We start from the raw sequence: 21,898 nt of genomic DNA on the forward strand, positions 1-21,898 counted from the left end.
ATTAGAAGTGACTGGAAAAGCAGCTGGGATTCTTTTGCAAACAAAGGTTAGCAATTATCTCAGCTCATAACAATGAAGAGACTGAAATTAGCTGTTCATGTTAAACTCAGATTATTGCTAGAGGCTGAGTCCCATTAGGCTCATGATCTGATAACAGAAATAGTCCATCTTTCAAAATGCCCCATTCATGTTATCAAGGGAAAGAATTAATGGCATGAGTCTTTTTCCTTTAATTTTACCTTAGGGGCTAATACATTATTTTGACTTAAGTAGTCATCTCATCTCTTCTTTAACTTATTGCATTCTCAAAAAGAATGGTTTCAAGTCTACCCATTCTGGGCTGTTTTAAAAGTTTTTCAGCGTCAGACCCTCAGACCCTATAGGGTTCAAATTAGTCAATGTTAAGGGCTCTCCAGTTCTAAGATGTTCTAATTCAGTAGTTATTAATCCAGACCCCACAGTTAGACTTCAGAAAAATCCTGGAAACCTCTCCTATTTCTGGGATGCATGCAACAAAAGATGTAAGATATGCAAATAAGTGTGTGCATGTGTATATTACCATCAGATTCTCAAAAGAGATTGTGATACAAAAATGTTACGGTTCTCTGCCCAAATCTGTATATTATTCTTGCTAGGCCACTCTTTTTACATCCAGTATTCTAACATAACCAGAGTAGGGAATATGGATTTTTTTTTTGAAAAATAAAATCATATTTAATGATTTAATTTTAATATCTCCTTGAGATATCAAAAGTCTTTTAAATCTTAAATATGGAGCTGGTTTGTTTGTTTTTTTTTTTTTAATTATACTTTAGGTTTTAGGGTACATGTGCACAATGTGCAGGTTTGTTACATATGTATCCATGTGCCATGTTGATTTCCTGCACCAATTAACTCGTCATTTAGCATTAGGCATATCTCCTAATGCTGTCCCTCCCCCTTCCCCCCACCCCACAGCAGTCCCTGGAATGTGATGTTCCCCTTCCTGTGTCCATGAGTTCTCATTGTTCAATTCCCACCTATGAGTGAGAACATGCGGTGTTTGGTTTTTTGTCCTTGCGATAGTTTACTGAGAATGATGTTTTCCAGTTTCATCCATGTCCCTACAAAGGACACGAACTCATCATTTTTTATGGCTGCATAGTATTCCATGGTGTATATGTGCCACATTTTCTTAATCCATTCTATCGTTGTTGGACATTTGGGTTGGTTCCAACTCTTTGCTATTGTGAATAGTGCCGCAATAAACATACGTGTGCATGTGTCTTTATACCAGCATGATTTATAGTCCTTTGGGTATATACCCAGTAATGGGATGGCTGGGTCAAATGGTATTTCTAGTTCTAGATCCCTGAGGAATCGCCACACTGACTTCCACAATGGTTGAACTAGTTTACAATCCCACCAACAGTGTAAAAGTGTTCCTATTTCTCCACATCCTCTCCAGCACCTGTTGTTTCCTGTTTTTTTAATGATGGCCATTCTAACTGGTGTGAATTTTTTTCAGAATTAAAGTGAGAAACATAAAGCTGCTCTGTTAAGCAGGTAGCATACAATATATATCGAAGTATAAACTGTTATCTAAACTTAATTTGCAAGCACTCTTCAATGAGAGCAAGGAGACGAATAGGAAATCTGTCTCAAAATATACCTTGGACAGAAGTGCAGATCATGATTCCACAATCCTGTAAGTAAACCCTAGGTAGTATCAGTCTCTCTCCCAGCCATTCCATCCCACCTTCTCCAACAAGTAGTAACTATAATCTGAATTTTTTGCTGTTCACACGTATGAATGGATTTCTAGATTTGAGCAACTTGTTTCTTGCAAAGCTGGTTACAGAGATAGACATCTGAGCTCACTTTGGAAACCATTTGCATAACCATATGATCAATAATCAGGTTTGCAATTTTACAAGAATGGAAGTCATCAAACTCTGCTTCTGGGCCTAAAGCAATCACTATAGGCTTGCACCTGCCTCTGATGTGTCAAGGTACTCAGTAGAGCCAACACAGGCTATCCAACCAAGGGCTCCAATTGCCAAGGCAAACCTGTGTTAGGAAGAAAGAGCTAGGGAACAGACATGTGACTTGGTGTTTACTTTGAGCTCCAACGCCTTCTGTTGGTTTTCCTGGGATAGCTGCTCACAGACCAAACTGTGCTGTTCATTCTCTTGCTGAAGTTTAGCATTTCTCATCTGAAATTGCTCGAGTTCCTTTGCAGCTCTCTCATTCAGTATCTGAAAGGGATGGAATGAGCTGGTTAATGCTTTTTAATCTGATTACAATACTTGGATATACACACAGGGGGCCCCACAAACCTCCTGGGAAGATAACAGCAACCCTGAGTTTTTGTCTTTGTAGAAATTGTTCTTTATTCCCGATGAAAGCACTAATGCACTCAAATATGATGAATGTTAAACGGTTGAAGAAAATGATGCCTTCTAATGAATAACACAGTGAGCATAATTTTTTTTCTGAGAGCCTTGGGAAGTCTTGTTCACAGGTGGTGGATAAATATTTTAATGCCTGTTTGCCATTTGGCAGGCTTCGCATACGCAACAATTGCTATAATCATTGCAAATGAGCTAGAGATTCAAACGGATTTTATAAGCTGTGGGGCTCGGAAGCTACATCTTCAGAAGCAAATCCTGCATTAACATGCCTACAACATTTTCGTCAACAGAACTGTTCACTAACACCAACACAGAGACAATTTTCTTTTAATCTAACTTAAGTCGAAACCGTGGAACAGCAGCAAAGTGATTTATATCTGCTTGAGTGCAGTGTCAGCCAGATTTTCCTCTTCCCTGCCTTGGCTATCCTAAGCAGATATGGTTTTATAAAAACAAAGGATTATATCTTAGGGGCTCATTTCTATTGGGGAAATATTGAGGAGGTGGAGGGATAGCAAATGAATTGCAGGATAAAAATAGAAAGACAGTTTAGGTAATGTCTCCAAAATATAACTTCCATGCACACAAAAATTAAGGATGAAAAGAATCCAACCAATTCTCCATCAACAGGGACTAAATAAAATGTAACCGGCTATGCTAAAAATGAAATTGTGTTTCATAGGAGGATAGTTTTTATCCTGATGTCCAAAAGCCTGTCTCTTATGTTTCATGCTCAAAGAAGTCTCATGTTTTTCTGCTGGAGGCTGCACGTTGTGAATTATCTATTTGACTTCTGGCTTTATATAAAATTAATAGAGCAACGGACAAAAAAAGTATACTTATATCTATTTTTGAGTATAAAACTGCTATATGGCTTGACAATACTTTGGAAACAAGCTTCCTGAGGAAAAACATATTTAAGAAAAGACTTTTCAATTGTATGAATTGCTTTTTTAAGAAATGAGAGAAAACATAATACAATTACTAATACTTGTGTCACCTTAAACTGCTATATTAGAGGAAGTGTTAAAAACAGTACCATATTAAAAATACATAAAGATTGACCATAGTTCGCTAAACTTGAAAATAACTTAAAAATAAACCTGTTGGCTGGGTGCAGTGGCTCATGCCTGTAATCCTAGCACCTTGGGAGGCCAAGACAGTTGGATTACTTGAGATCAGGAGCTCGAGACCAGCCTGGCCAACACGGTGACACCCTGTCTCTACTAAAAATATAAAAATTAGCCAGGCATGGTGGCGGACTCCAGCTACTCGGGAGACCGAGGCAGGAGAATCGCTTCAACCCAGGAGGTGGAGGTTGCAGTGAGCTGAGATCATGCCACTGTGCTCCAGCCTGGGCGACAGAGAGACTTCATCTCAAAAATAAATAAATAAAAATAAAAATAAAACTGTTAAAAATAAATTGTTATACTCACCCAGTGGAATACTGCACAGCAATGAGAGCTCATGGTCTATTGAGCTCTGTCCAATAGAGCTTTCTGCAGTGATGTAAATGTTCTCTGTCTCTGCTAATATGGCAACAACTAGCCACCTGTGGCTACTGAGTACTTTAAATGATACAGGTACAACCAAGGAAATGAATTTTTAATTTAATTTCATTTTAATGAAGTTGAATTTAAATAGCCACTTGTTGCTAAGGGTTACCATATTGGGCATCACAAGTCTATAACTACATGGCAACAACATGAATGTATCTCACAAACAGAATATAGCAGAAGTTAGACACAAAGAATATATCCTGTAATGTTTTATTTCTGTAAAGTATAAAGACAGGCAAAACCAAACTCTGCTTAGAATTCAGGATAGAAATGGTATTTTAGGGGAAGAAGGACTAAGAGGGAGCACAAAAGGGCTTCTGGGGGTACTGGTAATGTTCTGTTTCTCCGGCTGGGAGCAGGTGACCAAGATGCGGTTGAGTGGTGAAAATTAATCAAGCTGTCCTCCCGTGACATATACACTTTTCTATATGTGTAGTATAGATCAACAGATGGTTAAAAAGAAACTTATTAACCTGTTAGAGCTGGGAAATTTAAAAGGGGGGGCATAACTACCTCATAAGAGCCATTCAGAGACCAAATTGCAGTGCTAAGTTTTACATCATCAGCACGAGTAGTGAAGGGAATTTACTGCTTTCCAAGAGAATTCAAAATGCACAAAAAGGTGAATAAAGGTGCCATTCTGGGTTTTTCTTGCTTTTTTGCAAAGGCCCACACCCAACTCACCTTCTGCTCCTTCAGCTGCTGCTCCAGCTTCTGAAGCTCCTCCTTGCTCTTCTGCACATACTGCTGCAGGGCTTTTATTTCTGTCTGCCTGCTGTCCATGTCTGTCTGAATCTGCTTGAGCTCTTTCTCTAGTTTTTCCTTCTTCCGGAACTCCCGGGAAGCTTCGTTCTGACGTTGCTGGATTTCTTGTTGGAACTAGACGGTGTGGAAAGGACAAGAGAGAAAGAGATGAGCCCTGACCATGGCAGGTCTCAGCCAACCAAGCCTTCTCCTCTCTCAGGTCTGTGATTGTCAGGGCAGTCACTTTGCAGTAGCATTTCCCCTATAGGGCAGACATCCCTGAGCCCCAGTGTTCAAACTTTTGAGGAATATTCTATACTGTTTCTTGGGGCCTTGAAATCAAATGACTACCCTGATGGTGGGCAGCAAATCCACAAAGTGTGGTATAAAATCAAATACATATGGAAGCTCAGAGTTCTAGGGGCATTAAACATGGAAAGAATTCATCCCATTCTCTATCAATAGGGACTAAATAAAATGTGGCTAGCAACCCTAAGTATAAAATTGTGTTTTACATGACCCTGGATATTGCTAAAGAGAGCACTATAGGTTTATCTTGATGTCCAAATGCTAGGAAAAGCCTTTTTCCTATCTCATGTTCAAAGAAGTCTCGTTTTTTTCTTGGGGACTGCACATTGTGTATGATCTATTTGACTTCGGGCTTTATATAAAAGTGTTCAGAAGGAGTCTGCTAAATGACTTTCTAATAAATAAATAAATAAGAAGGGCCAAAGAAACTACTTCTACCACCCCCAGATGCTGGGCCCCCTGGCCTTCATGGGGATCATCTTTTTGAGCCAGAATTGTAAGTAGGGAGTGCCTGCCTCAGTGACTTCTCAGACAGAGAATGCAGAGAAAGAACAATTCAAGTCATTCAACTCAAGTAAAGCTCCTCTCAAGAGAACAAACTAAAGAAACAAGCAGAACTGAGGATGTTTCATTTGGGTGCAAGGGGAAGGAGCAAGATGGGAATAGAGACTGTGGAAGGACAAACATCCTCTGGAAGGAAATATTCCTTCTCCTTGCCCTCCATGGCAGACCTGACTGATGGCGTGTTCAGCCTCCTCTTTTGATCGCTCTGTTTCCTGCTGCTGTTCAGTGGTCTGAGCTAGGGATTCTCGTAATTTTACCACTTCTGATAAGAGCTGGTCTCTCTCCTTCGTCACTTCTTCTTTGAACCTCAGTAAATCTCGGATGCTAAAAACGAAGAACACAGGAGTCAGACTAAATGGCCATCTGCTCAGGGGTCCTTCATATCATTCTCTGAGTTCGTTTTCATGGGAAAGATGTCAGGTCAATGATCAACACTATTCAGGCATTAAAGAGAAAGATCTTTATGCCATGATATGGGATCAGATTGTGAGATGTTAACTGGAAAGAAGTACTAATGATAACATGCATAGTATAATTTATTTTTTTATTTTTAAGAAAATACAATGTCTATTCATGCGTGTGTGTGTGTGTGTGTGTGTTTTACAGACATTTTTACAGAAGCCCAGAAAAACATATCACTGATTATCTCTGAGAAATTTAAGGTGGAAAGTTGTGGGGGTTGATACTTTTCACACCTCTGTATTACTTGAATTTGTTACAATAAGACTATATTGCTATTATCAACTCTGGTAATTAATCCTAAGCAGATGTCAATTTTGGAAATTATTTGTTTAATATATCCACTGGAGGGCTATGATCACAGCTATAAACTCTAGAATAAAGCATAAACAGAACCAAATAATATGCATTGCTAGTTTTCTATCCATTCACCCAAAAAGATTAGTTTCTCCCAAATGAATGCAGCCCAGATAAAATGTTACAAAGAACAAAATTGGGAAAATCATTCATGATGCCCATTTTTGGAGGTTATGTGATAATATTCATTGATTTGAATTGTAAACCAGTTACCTCCAAATTTCAAAAGCCATTCCATATGATTTGGCATGACTTCCTACAGAATTAGCACTTTGTAAGTGGAAGCTCAGTGTCTGATACGACCTCTGCAGCAGAATGAATGTAGAGCAAGGCAGCTCTTGGAGCTGAGAAGGCAGAGGAGAACTTGCACTGCAGACTCTTGCAGCTTACAGTCATCAAACGACTGCTCAAAACACAGGAATTTGACAAAGTATATTTACCAACACCTTTGATGTAACAAATGTTTAATAAGGAAACTTTAAACCTGCACTCAAATTCTACTCCAGAAATAAAACCTCAAATTTGAAGGTTACTATGAAGACAGACAGTTACACCTGGGCACACTGTTAAAGATAAATTATGGGCTGGATTGTTTCTTCAGTTCTCCTCCTCACCCTCTTCCAATGCTTGTTAAAAATGCCTTGTATCTGAATCAGTTCCCTCGCATTCCTCTTCAGTAGTTGCTCTGAATATGCTTGACTTCCTTAACAAGAAGATAAAGCCCACACTACAGGCATCACATTTTCTGTTTTTATTTCCTATTCCCTCTCCCAACACTTGTACTTAGGACTATCTGTCAATGTTGGATCAATGCATCAAAAAAGCATAAGAAACTGAAAAAGCAACATTAGATTTGGTTAATTTCCTTGGCTGCCCAAGGAAGTGTATGTTCATTCCTGATTCATTCGTTGATGCCATGTTTTGCATGCCTCACACAGTGCTGGGCTCCTGGAGGGGATATAAAGGTGTCTTCCTTCACGGAGTTCATAGCCTAATGAGTAGAGAAGCACATCAACAAATAATTTTCAATGTAATCTGATCAGTGCCATACTAGAGGTAAATGTTGGGTCTTATGGAAACAGAAAACATAGTGACTTTCTGTGTGGTCATTGGAGTCTGGATGTGGAGAGGATGTTGGAACAGTGATGCTGATGGTGATGAAGTTAAGACAGTGTTTGAGATGGGTCTTAAAGGAGACATAAAAGTTGACCATGGGGAGAATGGAAGAAAAGGCATTCTGAGCATGGAAAGCAGCATGTACAAAGGCATGGAGGTGTGAGCAACTCGATGGGCTGGCACGAGGCTAGAGAGGCTGACTGGGGCAGGTTCTCAAAGGGCTCTTGACACAGTCAAGAGTCTGGGCTTTATCCTTTGGGTATGGGTAGCTATTGAAAGTGTTTATGATGGGGATAGGTGCACATGTGTTTTAGGAGCCTAAATTTGGTAGCAATGATGGAATAAAGAAGGACATGTCTTCTGTAGGCAGGGAGACCAGTTAGGAGGCTACTGCCAAATCTGGCAGAGAATAGGAGGCCTGAACCAAGGCAGTAGCACTGGTGACCAGAAGGAGTGAAAGGCCACGCCTTAGAAGACCAAGTCAACAAGGCAGTGGCTTTAAGAGATGGGGGAGCAGGAGGAGGGAAGAGCAGCTCTGTTTTCTGGCCTAGAATCTGAAGGGTGGGAGGGATGGTGATGAGACTGATTATGGGGAGTAGGTGGGAGAAGCTGGGACTCTGGGCAGAAAATCAGCCAGTTATATTCTACACAAATTGCAGAGAAATAAACTTAACATCTTACTCATTTTGAAACTATACTACTGATTCCTATGGAGGCAGAAGTTTAAGATAACCACCAATTAGAAGTTCTTAGGTGTGGAGAAAAGAACATTACTTAAAATGCAACGGACAGAAAACAATCTCTGAGAACCCAATAAAGAAGAGTCTTGTATCACAGAGAATGTTCAAGAAGACACTGGCAAGCCCCAGGCTGTCTACTGAAGGAGGCCTCTGCAAAAGCAAGTTTAACATACATCAACAAGGCTATGACTTACTTGCTATCCTGGTCCATTGACAGTCCAGACCCTTGCTCCACTAGTTTGGTCAGGTTCACTATCTCCTCTTTCAGAGCAAGAATCGTCTCCTTGGCCTTCTGCTCTTTGTCGTAGGCTGAGTCCACCATCTTCCAGGCCTTTTCAATTTCCTAGATGGGTCATAGAATATCAGTGAGAAAGACCAAACTGGGTTCTAGATGCAAGATAAACTAGCAAACAGAATAATACCATGACCACAGTGTAGTTGTATAAATGTGCATTGACTAAATTGTTTAACACGAGCTAGTCAATAGTGAATAGCACATTGAAAGAGGAGGACTGGACTGGACGTGGTGGTACAGGCCTATAGTCTCAGCTACTCGGGGGGCTGAGGCAAGAAGACCTCTTGAGCCCAGGAATTTGAGGCTGCAGTGAGCTGCAATCATGCCACTGCACTCTAGCCTGGATGACAGGGCAAGACCCTGTCTGAAAAAAATAAAAAATAAAAATAAAATAAAGTAGAGACTGCCAGAGGGTATTTTTTCTTGTGTAGCTGAGTGTGGCTACAAGGCTCACTTACTGCAAGGTTTGCAAAATTAGAAATAAAAGTTTATGTGCTTTTCAAGTCCAGATATTAAAAGGAAAAAAAAATAAGTTTTATCACATAAGAAATGATCATAGATCCAAGCCTTAAATTGATAGACTGGGCCGGGCACGGTGGCTCACGCTTGTAATCCCAGCACTTTGGGAGGCCGAGGCGGGCGGATCACGAGGTCAGGAGATCGAGACCACAGTGAAACCCCGTCTCTACTAAAAATACAAAAAATTAGCCAGGCGTGGTGGCAGGCGCCTGTAGTCCCAGCTACTCGGAGAGGCTGAGGCAGGAGAATGGCATGAACCCGGGAGGCGGAGCTTGCAGTGAGCCGAGATCACGCCACTGCACTCCAGCCTGGGCGACAGAGCAAGACTCCGTCTCAAAAAAAAATAAATAAATAAATAAAATAAAATAAAATAAAATAAAATAGATAGACTGAATTAAACCTCTCGAAAGATTTGTAAATAAAAAATATATTTTATCATCTGGTCCCAAGTGATCTCCTAGTGGCAATGTGAGCTTTAGAACAATCCACACAATGCTGTTCTTTACTGTTACCTAATTGTACCCTACAACCTTGGTAATTCCCATTTTTCAGAAACTCAAGCCCAAGCCTTCTCATCAAATGCTTACATATGGGAAAAAACCCATAACAGGGAATGGAGGCAATGACCCATGCAGCTTTGGCTTCCTTACTGTTATAAAATGCAATGTGTAATATTGACATAAATACTTAAAAGTGAATTACAGCAGTTCCAGTAAAGGAGCAAAGCACAGTAAATTTTGCAACATGACATAATTTGGATGTATGTCCCTGCCCAAATCTCATATTGAAATGTAATCCCCAATGTTGGAGGTGGGGCCTGGTGGGAGGTGACTGAATCATGGGGGTGGATTTCTCATGAATGGTTTAGCACCATCCTCTTGGTACTGTCCTTGTGATAGTGAGTGAGTTCCCACGAGATCTGGTCATTTAAAAGTGTGTGATGCACGCATATGTTCATCATAGTGCTATTGACAACAGCAAAGACATGGAATCAACCCAAATGCTTATCAATGATAGACTACATAAAGAGTATATATACACCATGAAATACTATGCAGCCATAAAAAAGTACAAGATCATGTCCTTTGCAAGGACATGGATGGAGCTAGAGTCCATTATCCTTAGCAAACTAACACAGGAAATGACAACCAAATACCACATGTTCTCACTTATAAATGGGAGCTAAATGATGAGAACACATGGACACATAGAGGGGAATAACACACACTGGGGCCTTTCGGAGGGTGAAGAGTAGGAGGAGGGAGAGGATAAGGAAACAATAACTAATGGATACTAGGCTTAATACCTGGTGATTAAATAATCTGTACAACAAACCCCCATGACACACGTTTACCTATGTAACAAAACTGTATATCCTGCACATGTACCCCTGCACTTAAAAGTTTTTTTTAAAAAGTGTGTGACACCTCCCCGCTTCCCTCTCTTGCTCCTGCTCTGGCCCACGTGAAGTGTCTGCTCCACTTTGCCTTCTGCCATGACTGTAAGTTTCCTGAGGCCTCCCAAGAAGCTGAGCAGATGCCAGTGTTATGCTTCCTGGACAGCCTGCAGAACCATGAACCAATTAAGTCTCTTTTCTTTCTAAATTACCCAGTCTCAGGTATTTCTTTAATGCAATGTGATGACCAACTAATACACAACAGCTTTGAGTTTTAGGCCACCACTTAACTTTCTTGCAAAATTCTGTCGAGTAGAATGTGGGTCCTTTATACAGATAAGAACCTATAAGCTTTAGGTTAAAATATTCCACTTGTTTATTGACAAGGAATAAAATGGGTGGAAGAGAGTATTTAATGTAACAAATTCGTGGTCACTATTACATTAGACAGATTACTCTTGGGTAACTATAGCACATAATTCAGTGATTCAAAGCAAAATGTCAGTTTGTGGAATATTTCTTATGTAGCAACCACATGTGTTATATTTGGCAAAACAAATGAAAGATATTTACATTAAAAAATGATTACAAAAGTTTTATCCAAATCAACTTTACCAATTAGATTTTAATCCGTTCATGACCTCCATTTCCAGATTTTGTTTGTTTGTTTGTTTTGGGTTTTTTGTTTTATTTTGTTTTGTTTTTTGAGATGCAGTCTTGCTCTGTTGCCAAGGCTGGAGTGCAGTGGCACAATCTTGGCTCACTGCAACCTCCACCTCCTGGTTCAAGTGATGCTCCTGCCTCAGCCTCCCAAGTAGCTGGGATTACAGGCATATGCCACCACGCCCAGCTAATTTTTATATTTTTGGTAGAGACGGGGTTTCACCATGTTGGCCAGGCTGGTCTCCTGACCTCAGGTGATCCACCCACCTCAGCCTCCCAGAGTGCTGGGATTACAGGCATGAGCCACCACCCCCGGCCCTTCATCAGTTTTTAAATTTACAATGAAAAATGTTTTTTTCCATTATAAAATGACTTTAAGCCTTCTTATATTGGTTTTTCAGCAAGGAGAAGAAGAACATGACAATAAACTTTAAAACAGCACTTAAAAGTGAGTAGTTTCTAAGAGAATTGATAATCCATATTTAGTACTGGTCTTGGAAATTCATTTGAACTGGGTGGTATCTAATTGCATGATATCAAGGCAGCTGTCTAAAAATTTTATAAATTGTTTCTCATATTTAGGGTTTTAATTATGTTTCAACCTCTTATCACCATGAGTCAGCAAGGAACATTTATATTTTACCTTCAAAATAATGCAACACACTTAAGGATGAAAAAAATCTAGTGTAAAACAAAGCAATACATCCTCAGTATCCCCAGACTGAATCTCTGTTCTCCTATTATGAGGAACTGGGAGGATTCAGAGGAAAGAAAAGGAGTGCTAGGAAGAAAGGTCATGAAAATTACTATCTGGGAATTCTCAGGGCAATCTTTACTAAAACAGGAGAAAAAGCAGAAATATGAAAATATCTTTAACAGTTAAACTACCATCATGAGGTATTAAATTACTCATCATGCATCAAATAAGACATATTGAGATTCCAAATATTGCATTTACTTATCTCTAAATCTTTTTCCTAACCCATTATTTCCCAGAAACCAAGCAAGTAAGATTCTCCATTATTTTCTGCATGATATGATTCACCCAGGCTAAAAAAATTGTTTTCTTTGAAAATGAACATTATTCCTTAGGCTTAATGAATATAAAATCATGTAAATTTTTACCTAATAACTCATTGACTACCAGCCTAGAGGTGCCAATACAATGAGAGAATGATGTTTTAAATTCAGGTTCATTCCATTTCTAGAAGATCACTGACCTTCTTTAGGGATGCAATGGTGGTCTGATCGTCCTGAGAGAGCTTAAGGGCAGTGGCGACCTTCGCGGAATTCACTACAATCTCTGCATTTAGCTCTCTGCATTTGGCCATCAGACGCTTTTCATTGTCATAAGACTTCTTCATGACAGCATGAAGCCTCTCATATTCAATCCGAAATTTTTCCAGACTTTTGTCTCCTGAAAGTTCACGGAGAACTCCCTGAAAATCTCTTTCCATTTCTTCAAATGCAGATTCTTCCAGGACTTGCTTTCCACCCTTTTCCTATAGAAAAAAAGCAGGGATGGGAAAGGGCAATGCAACATTTACATCATTACTATCAAGGAATTACTGCTATTACCTCTAAATGAAACACCTCCATACGAGCAAAATTAAAGCCACTGATAAGCAGAAAAATTAAGATTATATGATAGGAAAGGTCCTCGTTCAGACCCTGATGCTTATGTACATATATATGTGTGAGTGTATATGTATATGTATATTGTATATATATATACACACACACATATATACACACATACACATTATATATTTATACACATTACATATATATATATGCAAAGGGATATATATGCAGAATATATATGCATTAGGATAATAGTAGTTCCCACCACATGATGTTACTAAGGATTAGATTAAATGAGATCACTGATGTTAAACACTTAGCCAAATGCCTGCAAATAGTAGGGATTCAATGAATTTTCAGAGCTATTATGATTATTCCAAACCCTGGTCTCTTTTCACTGGGCCCTGCTTCTTATTGCCCCTAAGACTGCAAAGGGCAGCGGGGGTGGCCACAGTGTGTTGAGGCCAGACATAGGAAGATCTTGGCATAGATATCATGAAATCACATACACAGTGAAACTCACTTGAAATATGCACTTGTCTCCCAAAAGAGATTCCATCATTTTTATCCCTTAGAAATGTAGGCTAGGTCATGCCCCACAATGTCCTAAAATGCCCCTGTGCAATACTCATTGGACTTTTCCACATTTGCTTTCCATGGTTAGATGGGCAACAAATTATTTCAAAATATAAGCCCAGACATACAGATATAATTCAAGCAAGTCTGGCTATTACTTAGATGAGAACCTAAGAGTGAGTTATATCAGAATTCTTATTTCTCTACTTTTAGGGCTTGAATTGTGTCCCCCAAAAAGGTATTTTGAAGTCCTAACCCTGCTAATCTGACCTTATTTGGAACAGAGTCATTTAATAAGTTAAGATGAGCTCAGACTGGAGTAAGCCACCCAGTTTGTGGTGCTTTGTTATGGCTGCTCTAGCAAACAAATCCACCTACTTCTTGCTAGCTACAACATAATAATGAAGAATGGGTATGGTTAATATATTTATTCATTCATTGAGTAAGTATTTATTGAACATCTGCCATACATAAATTCTGTGATGGATTGGGAATAAACAGCTTATCCACAAGATGAGGAATAAAGAGCTTATCCACAGGGAATTTATACTTAATTGCTGGTGGGGTATGAATGCAGTTAATGAAAGCATAGAATTTGATCCCTATCATAAAATGTATTCAAAGTTCTCTATGAACCCACAGAAAGAGAATTATTCCCAGCAGCAAGAATAAGAAAAAAATCTCAGAAAAGAATTGGCATTTGAGCAGGCCCAGAAGGAAGAGTGGAATTTTCATAGGGGAATATGGAGAAAAGGGGCATTCCCAGCAGATGGCAAAGCCTGAGCAAAGCTCAGGGCCAAGCAAGTATCCAAGTTGGCTAAAGAATAAGAGGGATGAACAGAACAGAATAGAGTCCAGAAATAATGCGGCACAGCTACAACCATCTGATCCTTGACAAAGTCAACAAAAAAGCAACAGGAAAAGGATTCTCTATTCAATAAATGGTGCTGGGATAATAGGCTAGCCATATGCAGAGGATTGAAACTGGACTCCTTCCTTACACCATATACAAAAATCAATTCAAGATGTATTAAAGACTTAAATGTAAAACCTAAAACTATAAAAACCCTGGAAGATGACCTAGGAAATATCATTCTGGACATAGGCCCTGACAAGGATTCATGACGAAGATGCTAAAAGCAATTGCAATAAAAACAAAAATTGGCAAATGGGACTTATTTAAACTAAAGAGCTTCTGCACAGCAAAAAAAAAAAAAAAAAAAAAAAAAAAAAAAAAAAAAAAAAACTATCAACAGAGTAAACAGACAACCTACAAAATGGGAGAAAACATTTGCAAACTGCATCCGACAAAGGTCTAATATTCTGAATCTATAAGGGACTTAAATAAAATAACAAGCAAAAAACACACATCCCCATTAAAAAGTGGACAAAAGATATAAACAGACACTTTTCAAAAGAAGACATACACGCAGACAACAAGCATATAAAAAAATGCTCAACATCGCTAATCATTAGAGAAATGCAAATCAAAACCACAGTGAGATACCATCTCACACAAGTCAGAATGGCTTCATTAAAAAGTAAAAAAAATAACAGATGCTGGCAAGGTTGTAGAGAAAAGGGAACATACTCTGCTGGTGGGAATGTAAATTAGTTCAGCCATTGTAGAAAGCAGTGTGGCAATTTCTCAAAGAACTTAGAATTACCACTTGACCCAGCAATTCCATTATTGGGTATATACCCAAAGGAATATAAATCATTCTACCATAAAGACACATGCATGCATATGCTCATCACAGCACTATCCACAATAGCAAAGACATAGAATCAACTTAAATGTCATCTACAGTAGACTGGATAAAGAAAATGTGGTACATAGGCCTGGCGCAGTGGCTCACACCTGTAATCCCAGCACTTTGGGAGGCCGAGGCGGGTGGATCACCTGAGGTCAGGAGTTCAAGACCAGCCTGGCCAACATGGTGAAACCCCGTATCTACTAAAAATACAAAAATTACCTGGGTGTGGTGGTGGGCACCTATAATCCCAGCTACTCAGGAGGCTGAGGCATGAGAATTGCTTCAACCGGGGAGGCAGAGGTTGCAGTGAGCCAAGATCGTTCCACTGCACTCCAGCCTGGGCAACAGAGTAAGACTCCATCTCAAAACAAAAAAGGAAAAATGTGGTACATATACACCATGGAATACTACTCAGCCATAAAAAAGAATGAGATCACATTCTTTGTAGCAACATGGATGGAGCTAGAGGCCATTATCCTAACTAATGCAGGAACAGAATACCAAATATCACATGTTCTCACTTATAACTGGGAGCTAAACACTGAGGACACAAAGAAGGGAATAGACACTGGGGCCTACTTGAGGGTGGAAGGTGGGAGGGGGTAAAGAACTGAAAAATTACCTATCAGGTACTATGCTTATTACTTGGGTGATGAAATAATCTGTACACCAAACCCTTGTGACATTCAATTAACCTATATAACAAACCTGCACATTTATCCCTGAACCTAAAATAAAAGTTTAAAAAATTCTGTGCACATTTTAGAAAAGGATAAGAGGTATGACAGGGAGAAGGAAGCAAAACACTAGCTAGGGAGTGAGGGACACACAGTAAAGACACTGAATTACATTCAAAGGAGTATGGATTGCATTATTCTGCAGGCCACAGGGAACCACTCAAGACTTTTGAGCAAAGGACTCATAAGGCTTGCAAGGCCTTACTTACGTTTGCAATATTATGTTTTAATATTCTACTCTACAAAAGGCCTTGGCATCAACACTCTCTTGCTAAAAGAAACCAACTGAAACAATCTCTAGTCCCAATAATAAAGTAAAATTTCAATTCACCCTGAAGATTTTAAGGAGTCTAGTTTACCTTCTGTTTTGACAAGCCTGTCTTGCCCAATATGGAGAAAATCTATGTATTCTTGGTTTTTGAAAACACTCGTACTATTAATTAAATCTCTAACGATGACATGCAAGCAAAATACAGTCTTTGTAAATTAAAATAAATGTAGAGTCACAAGCATATCTACAGCATTTTGTATAACAACTTTAGTACTAATTTTAAATTCACATAGGTTTTTCTTCCTGCCTAAAAGCAGATTATTGCAAAGACCACAATGTAGTAATTCCACAAAGGAGGAAAAACCATATTAAGGAAATATGGTGTTGCTGCTATTCTGTTCTTCTCCCTTGTTGATGCTAAACATAAGCACACACAAAAATTTATCACTACAATGTTCTTGGTTCCATCCCTGCAAATGGTATTAACGTCAACACTTGATCAACAGCCTAATGATTTGTTAGCTGTCCAAGTTTTACCTGTTTACCTGGCACTTAGCACAGGAATGGAAAAATACCAAAGAAGGAAAAGTTTTAAAGAAACTTTTAGGAACAAAAGAGATTTGTTCCTATTGTCATTAAAAAGTATATTACTTTTAAAAGCAAAGGAAAAATAATCTCAGCTTTGGCCAATAAACAGTTGATATTTCCACTATTATAGCATATAATGGTATCTGTTTCAGAAGAATGAAATCAACATGAACTGATCAGAAAGGAACTGTGGCATTTCTTTATTCTTCACCTATTCACTGATTGTTTGCTATGTGCCAGGCACTGTCCTGTCGTAAGTTCTGGGAATATCAATTAGTGGGGAGAAGGAAAAGGAAAAAGGAAAAGAGAACTGCAATATAAGATGAGGCCAGAGGGAAAATAGAGAATTGTGAAAGCAGAATCGAGAAAGTTGGCTGAGGTCAAGTAAGAAGAAAAGTAGAAGAAAGGAAGAAACGAGAGGAGTAACAGAAAGAGGGATATGGAAATAACTAATCCGTAATAGTGAAGCAGCTTCTGAGGCCAGCACCTGGGCAGGGTTCCTCAGAGAAATATGCAAATATATCCTGAATAGGGCAGAGCCAAGGAAATGAGGGGGTGGTGCCTCTGGGAGGCTGGGGCTTCCCTATGGGGAATGAAGAATGAAATAAACAAAGATGACTAGTGGGAGAAAAGAGGAGAAAACACTCAAAAGCAATAATGGGACAATGAAGAACTAGAAGGAACAAGAAAGGAAATGGGAAGAAAGAGATACAAATGACTATGGGTAATGGGGAGAAGTGATGTGGCCACAGCAGCATGGATGTCAGAGAGACATGAGAGTGGTGGAGCCCAGGAGTGAGGAAGATGGATGATATGAAAGAGATTGTATCAAAAGGAAAGGAAGGGGGTGTTAACCACAGGAAGACGGAATTTATAAAGCTAGACTAGAGATGGAGGAAAAGCATGATGAGGGGACGTGAATGGTGCAGAGGAAGCAAGGAAGTAACTGGAACGGGGTGGGGGGATGTGGAGCATGATGGTGCTGAAAGAAGATGGGGCTTGGGCTGGCTTCATGGGAGTGAAAACGTGTCATTTGCACAGGGCCCTTTGCTCAGAAAGGCCCCATTCTTGGTTGAATGCTCTGCTGTTCTGTCTTAAAATTCTTTGCAATTTTTGAAGAGACTTTGTGTTTTCACTTTGCATCAGGCCTTGCAAATCATGCAGCTGGTCCTGGCTGGAACAGACCGTGGGATGGGTGATGGGGGAAGGGCTCTGATGGGGCCGTGAAGGATTTGGGTAGGGCCATAGTGGATGGGGACTGTGAATGGCAAGTAATGACAGGGACCCGAGACTCTTGAGGTTATAAATGAGGGGGCTAAGGGGCAGGCAGGGAGTCACTGAAGGGTTGCAGAAACAACCCCTCATTGGAGAGGCTGAAAATGGGGTGTATTGTAATATGGGGGAGTGGTGGGGTGATACGAGATGTTAACACAAGAGTCAATGAATACACAGGGCAGTGGTGATGGGCAGAAGAGCCTTAATGAAGATGTGTAACAGCAGGTGATCATATGTTAGGAAATCAAGGTGTGACAGGTGGACAAGGGCCATTGATTGGGATGACAGCTGTCATCTGTGAAGCTTTCTTCCAGGTTTCCCCTGTGAGATAAGACATCTCCAATATTTCTGTGTGAGCCTCCCTTATGGTATCACTCCATGACTAAAAATCTAGGGCTGGGTGCATGTCACGTGTGGATTTCAGAATTCATTAATTTCCTACCGCACTTAGCATAGCGCCAATGCCACAGTGGGGATAGGGGGGTGTCTACACAAATGAAGGAGAAACAGGAGGTAAAGGGGCCAGAGCCAACGGAGAAAGGCGGAGGAGTGAGTGAGGGTGCAGGGGGATAAGATGTTGATGGGGGGGTATATTGGAATCACCGTTTGTGACAATCGTCAGTAGGAGAGGGACAATGGGGAGGGGTCAAGGGAAAGGCGACAGAGGGGCGCTGACTCCTGACCTCAGCCATCCTGATGCTCTCTGGGGGCGGCCTCAGAGGCTGCTGTGGAGATCGCAGGAGCTGGGCCGGAGTCTGGGAAAGAAGCTAAAGGCGCGACGCGCTGTCTTTATCACCCGCCCCGAGCGGAAACCCGCGCTCGGCGCGTCGTCCCGTCGCCTGGCAACCGACACGCCCTCTAGGGGCGCTAGCGGGAATTCGAAAGGGGAGGAGCTTCTGAGGCTGGCACCTGGGCAGGGTTCCTCAGAGAAATATGCAAATATCTCCTCAATGGGGCGAAGCCAAGGAAATGAGGGGGCGGTGCCCTGAGAGGCTGGGAGGAGTCCCACGGTGTGGGCAGATGGAGACACCCAGGAGAAAGAAGAGGGCGAACTGGAAGAGGCCACCCAGAAAGGACGGTGGGTGACACTAGGGAGCCAAGCATGGAGAACCGAGGACTAACGCTTGGAAGGAAATGTGGACCAGAAGGTTCCGGATGAGGGAAGGACAGGGGGCTACCCTCTGCCTTCTGAGACAACGAGGAATAATCTCACTTCCAGTCAGTTCAACTCTTGTAAAACAGCTACTGTGTGCAAGACACTGAGGGAAAGCTGAAGTAGAGAAACCAGAGACGCTGTCTTCAAAGGGTTTAATCTAATATTAGTGATGAGAAAAATAGGGTGCAGAGCTTAAGGCATCCTGGAAAAACTTATGTAGCGCCACATCGCGAAAATATCTCTTCTGGGACCCCTCTCCCAAAACCGTTTCTTCGCCCTCTTCTCTCCCCTCTGCCTCCCCTCTTTCTGGACTTCAGGTACAAATAGTTGAAATAATTATACTCCTTGGTTCATGAAATGTGTAAGACTCCTCTCTGGTTTTATTTTCCTCCTTTATCCCCCCATCCCTACTCCCAACCCCTATCCTCAACCCCATAGGCATTCATGCTGCTGTGCTTCCATATGTATTTTTGGGACATGTACAAAATTTTTATCAGTATATTTTTTAAAAATGTTTAAATAATGCTACTGGACTTCGGAGATTATCTTATTTTCTACTTTTTTCACTCAACATTCTTTTGAAGCATCTGTCCTCGTTGCGATTGGCAAGCATATCCTAGTTCATTGCTTCTGAGTACTGCACAGCGTTTCATAACGGGCATCTACCACACTTCACTTCCATTCCCCAGGTGTTAGGTAACAAGGCCGCCTCTAATTCTCCAATACATCAAGTAATACAATCATGATTGTCCTTGTCCGTGGTCCCTTATGGACCTCTGTGCAAATTCCTCTGAAACATATGCCAAAGAGTAAGATTGTTAAAGTTATAGGGATGCATAGGGACATTTGCTTATGCAGCTGCGTCCTGCACAAACACATCCAGCCATGGGGCAATGGAGGCTGAAAAACAGTCTCTACTCTCTTTCCCATGCCATGTGCCCTACTGGAGGAAGGTGTGCACTTTTTATTCTCACAAAATCTCTGTACCCCAGCCAAGTCATGAACCTAGAAGGCTGTAAATATCTAGAGGGTGTGATATTTTCAAACTCATCTGGCCAGATGAACAGTTTTCCAAAAGCACAGCGATGCCCAATAGCCTAGTACAAGCCCTGGGTACTTACCAAGCACTTTAAGATTGTGTACCAGAGTTACTGCCCTAGGCTGCACTCCAGTGTGGGGTTTCCATCCAACACTTCCATCCATCCCTCCCAGAACGTGGTAGGTCTTTTTTATTAAACACTCATAAAGTGTTTAGTAAATGCCAGATACTATTGTAAGTGCTTTGCAAATATTGACTCATCTAATTAGCTAATTTTCTAATTTCTGTCAATATGATGAAAGTAATGTAAGCACATTTTTTGCTTTCATTTTCACTTCTCTAACTACTAGTGAATTTTTTGACCATTTCTTTATACATTCATGGGCTACTTGAGATTCCCTTCTGTGAACTGCCTTTTCAGTATCTTTGCCTATTTTTCTATTGATCTTTTTTTCTTTTTCTTTTGATTTACAGATATCTTTGAGAAGCCTGGACATCAATCTGCTTTAGAAAACTAGAAACTCTGCCTTTATGTCCCTAAGGGAACAATAGTCCTTAATTTTGATACTGTGGCTCTTTAGCTCTTTTTTTCCCTATATTTTTTATATAGTTTTTTGGTATTATTTAGACCTCCTTAACCCCAAGGTCATAAAGGTATTCTCCCATCATTTTTTTCTGTCTATTAGCATCATAGTTTTACTTTTTTACATTCAGTTATCTAATCCATCTGGAGTTATCCTTCCCATATGGTGTGAGATAGGGATCTAACTATATTTTTCTCCATGGGGTGAGCAAATTTTCCAGCAACCCATGTCAAACAATCCATTCTTTCCAAATTGGTTTGGGGAAGTTTCCAAATAGACATGAGTATGTTCTGGGCTCTCTGGTTTGTTCATGTGTCAGTACCACAAGGTTTTATCACTGTGGGTTTTTTAGTTAGTCATCACGCTTGAAGGGCAAGTTCCCCATTCCAAATTCTTCTGTGTCAAGATTGCTTTGTCTATCCGTGGACCTTTATCCTCCCTTATAATTTTTAGAGTAAGTTTGTCAAGTTTATGAGAACTGTGTTGGATTGATGAATTAATTCAAGGAAAATTGACAACTGTGCAGTGACATCTCATTCATGACCTGACACTGTATATCTGACGGACAAAAAGAGGGAAACGTGGCTGAGTCATAATGTGCGTGGAGGTTGCTGCAGAGGTGGCAGATGAACTGGAGAGGCAGGCTGAACCACACTGTAAGCCAAGCTAATAGAAATGAGCTTGAAATGGGACAGGCAACCCAGCTCAGGCTGCTTTGTGTGTTCACAGAAAACCTGATTACACATTGGGACCATCGGTTTGTGGGATTGCCATGATCCAGAGAAACTCCATAACATTTCTGAAAGTATATAACAAAAATAAAGACCTAGAGGGCCCTGGTCACCCATAAGTTGCACTGATGTCAAATGCAGGGCTGTGTGTCTTCCCATGTCCAAGGGATCTCCTAAAAGAGATTTCATAAGTAGGTGGCCTGCATAGGTGACAGCAGTTCAATCCAGTAAACAATTTTTTAAAGAACTTACTGCATGGTAGGCACAAGGCTGCCCACAGGAAGCACCAAGGTGACTAAGGCAGAGTCACTGCCCTTTGCATTCACAATCTGTATTGGGGAAAGACAGAAGGGAACATCTACAGTTAATTCTACCGCAATGTGATGGTATCATTTAGTATATGCCATTTTAACAGAAAGCACAACGGGAGCTCAGAGAATCTAGATACTGATATCTGAGACCTTACTTACAGGAGGACAAAAAGAC

The 21,898-nt window shown here is 40.5% G+C and overlaps 1 protein-coding gene across 1 annotated transcript in view; it reads right to left on the reverse strand.

Moving 5' to 3' along the window:
- The window catches only part of CFAP58 (cilia and flagella associated protein 58), a 103,222-nt gene extending 84,494 nt beyond the window's left edge, over positions 1–18,728 (reverse strand). The window contains exons 1-6 of the mRNA XM_030802335.1: positions 18,586–18,728; positions 12,335–12,616; positions 8,436–8,584; positions 5,737–5,893; positions 4,637–4,831; positions 2,100–2,237 (exon numbers count right to left, since the gene is read on the reverse strand). Of these exons, the coding sequence (XP_030658195.1) occupies positions 2,100–2,237; positions 4,637–4,831; positions 5,737–5,893; positions 8,436–8,584; positions 12,335–12,616; positions 18,586–18,594 (930 nt within the window). The 5' untranslated portion in view covers positions 18,595–18,728. The remainder of the gene's footprint in view (positions 1–2,099; positions 2,238–4,636; positions 4,832–5,736; positions 5,894–8,435; positions 8,585–12,334; positions 12,617–18,585) is intronic.
- Between the last annotated feature and the right edge of the window lie 3,170 nt (positions 18,729–21,898).

This window comes from Nomascus leucogenys, chromosome 3, assembly GCF_006542625.1.
Source record: "Nomascus leucogenys isolate Asia chromosome 3, Asia_NLE_v1, whole genome shotgun sequence".
Lineage (NCBI taxonomy): Eukaryota > Metazoa > Chordata > Mammalia > Primates > Hylobatidae > Nomascus > Nomascus leucogenys.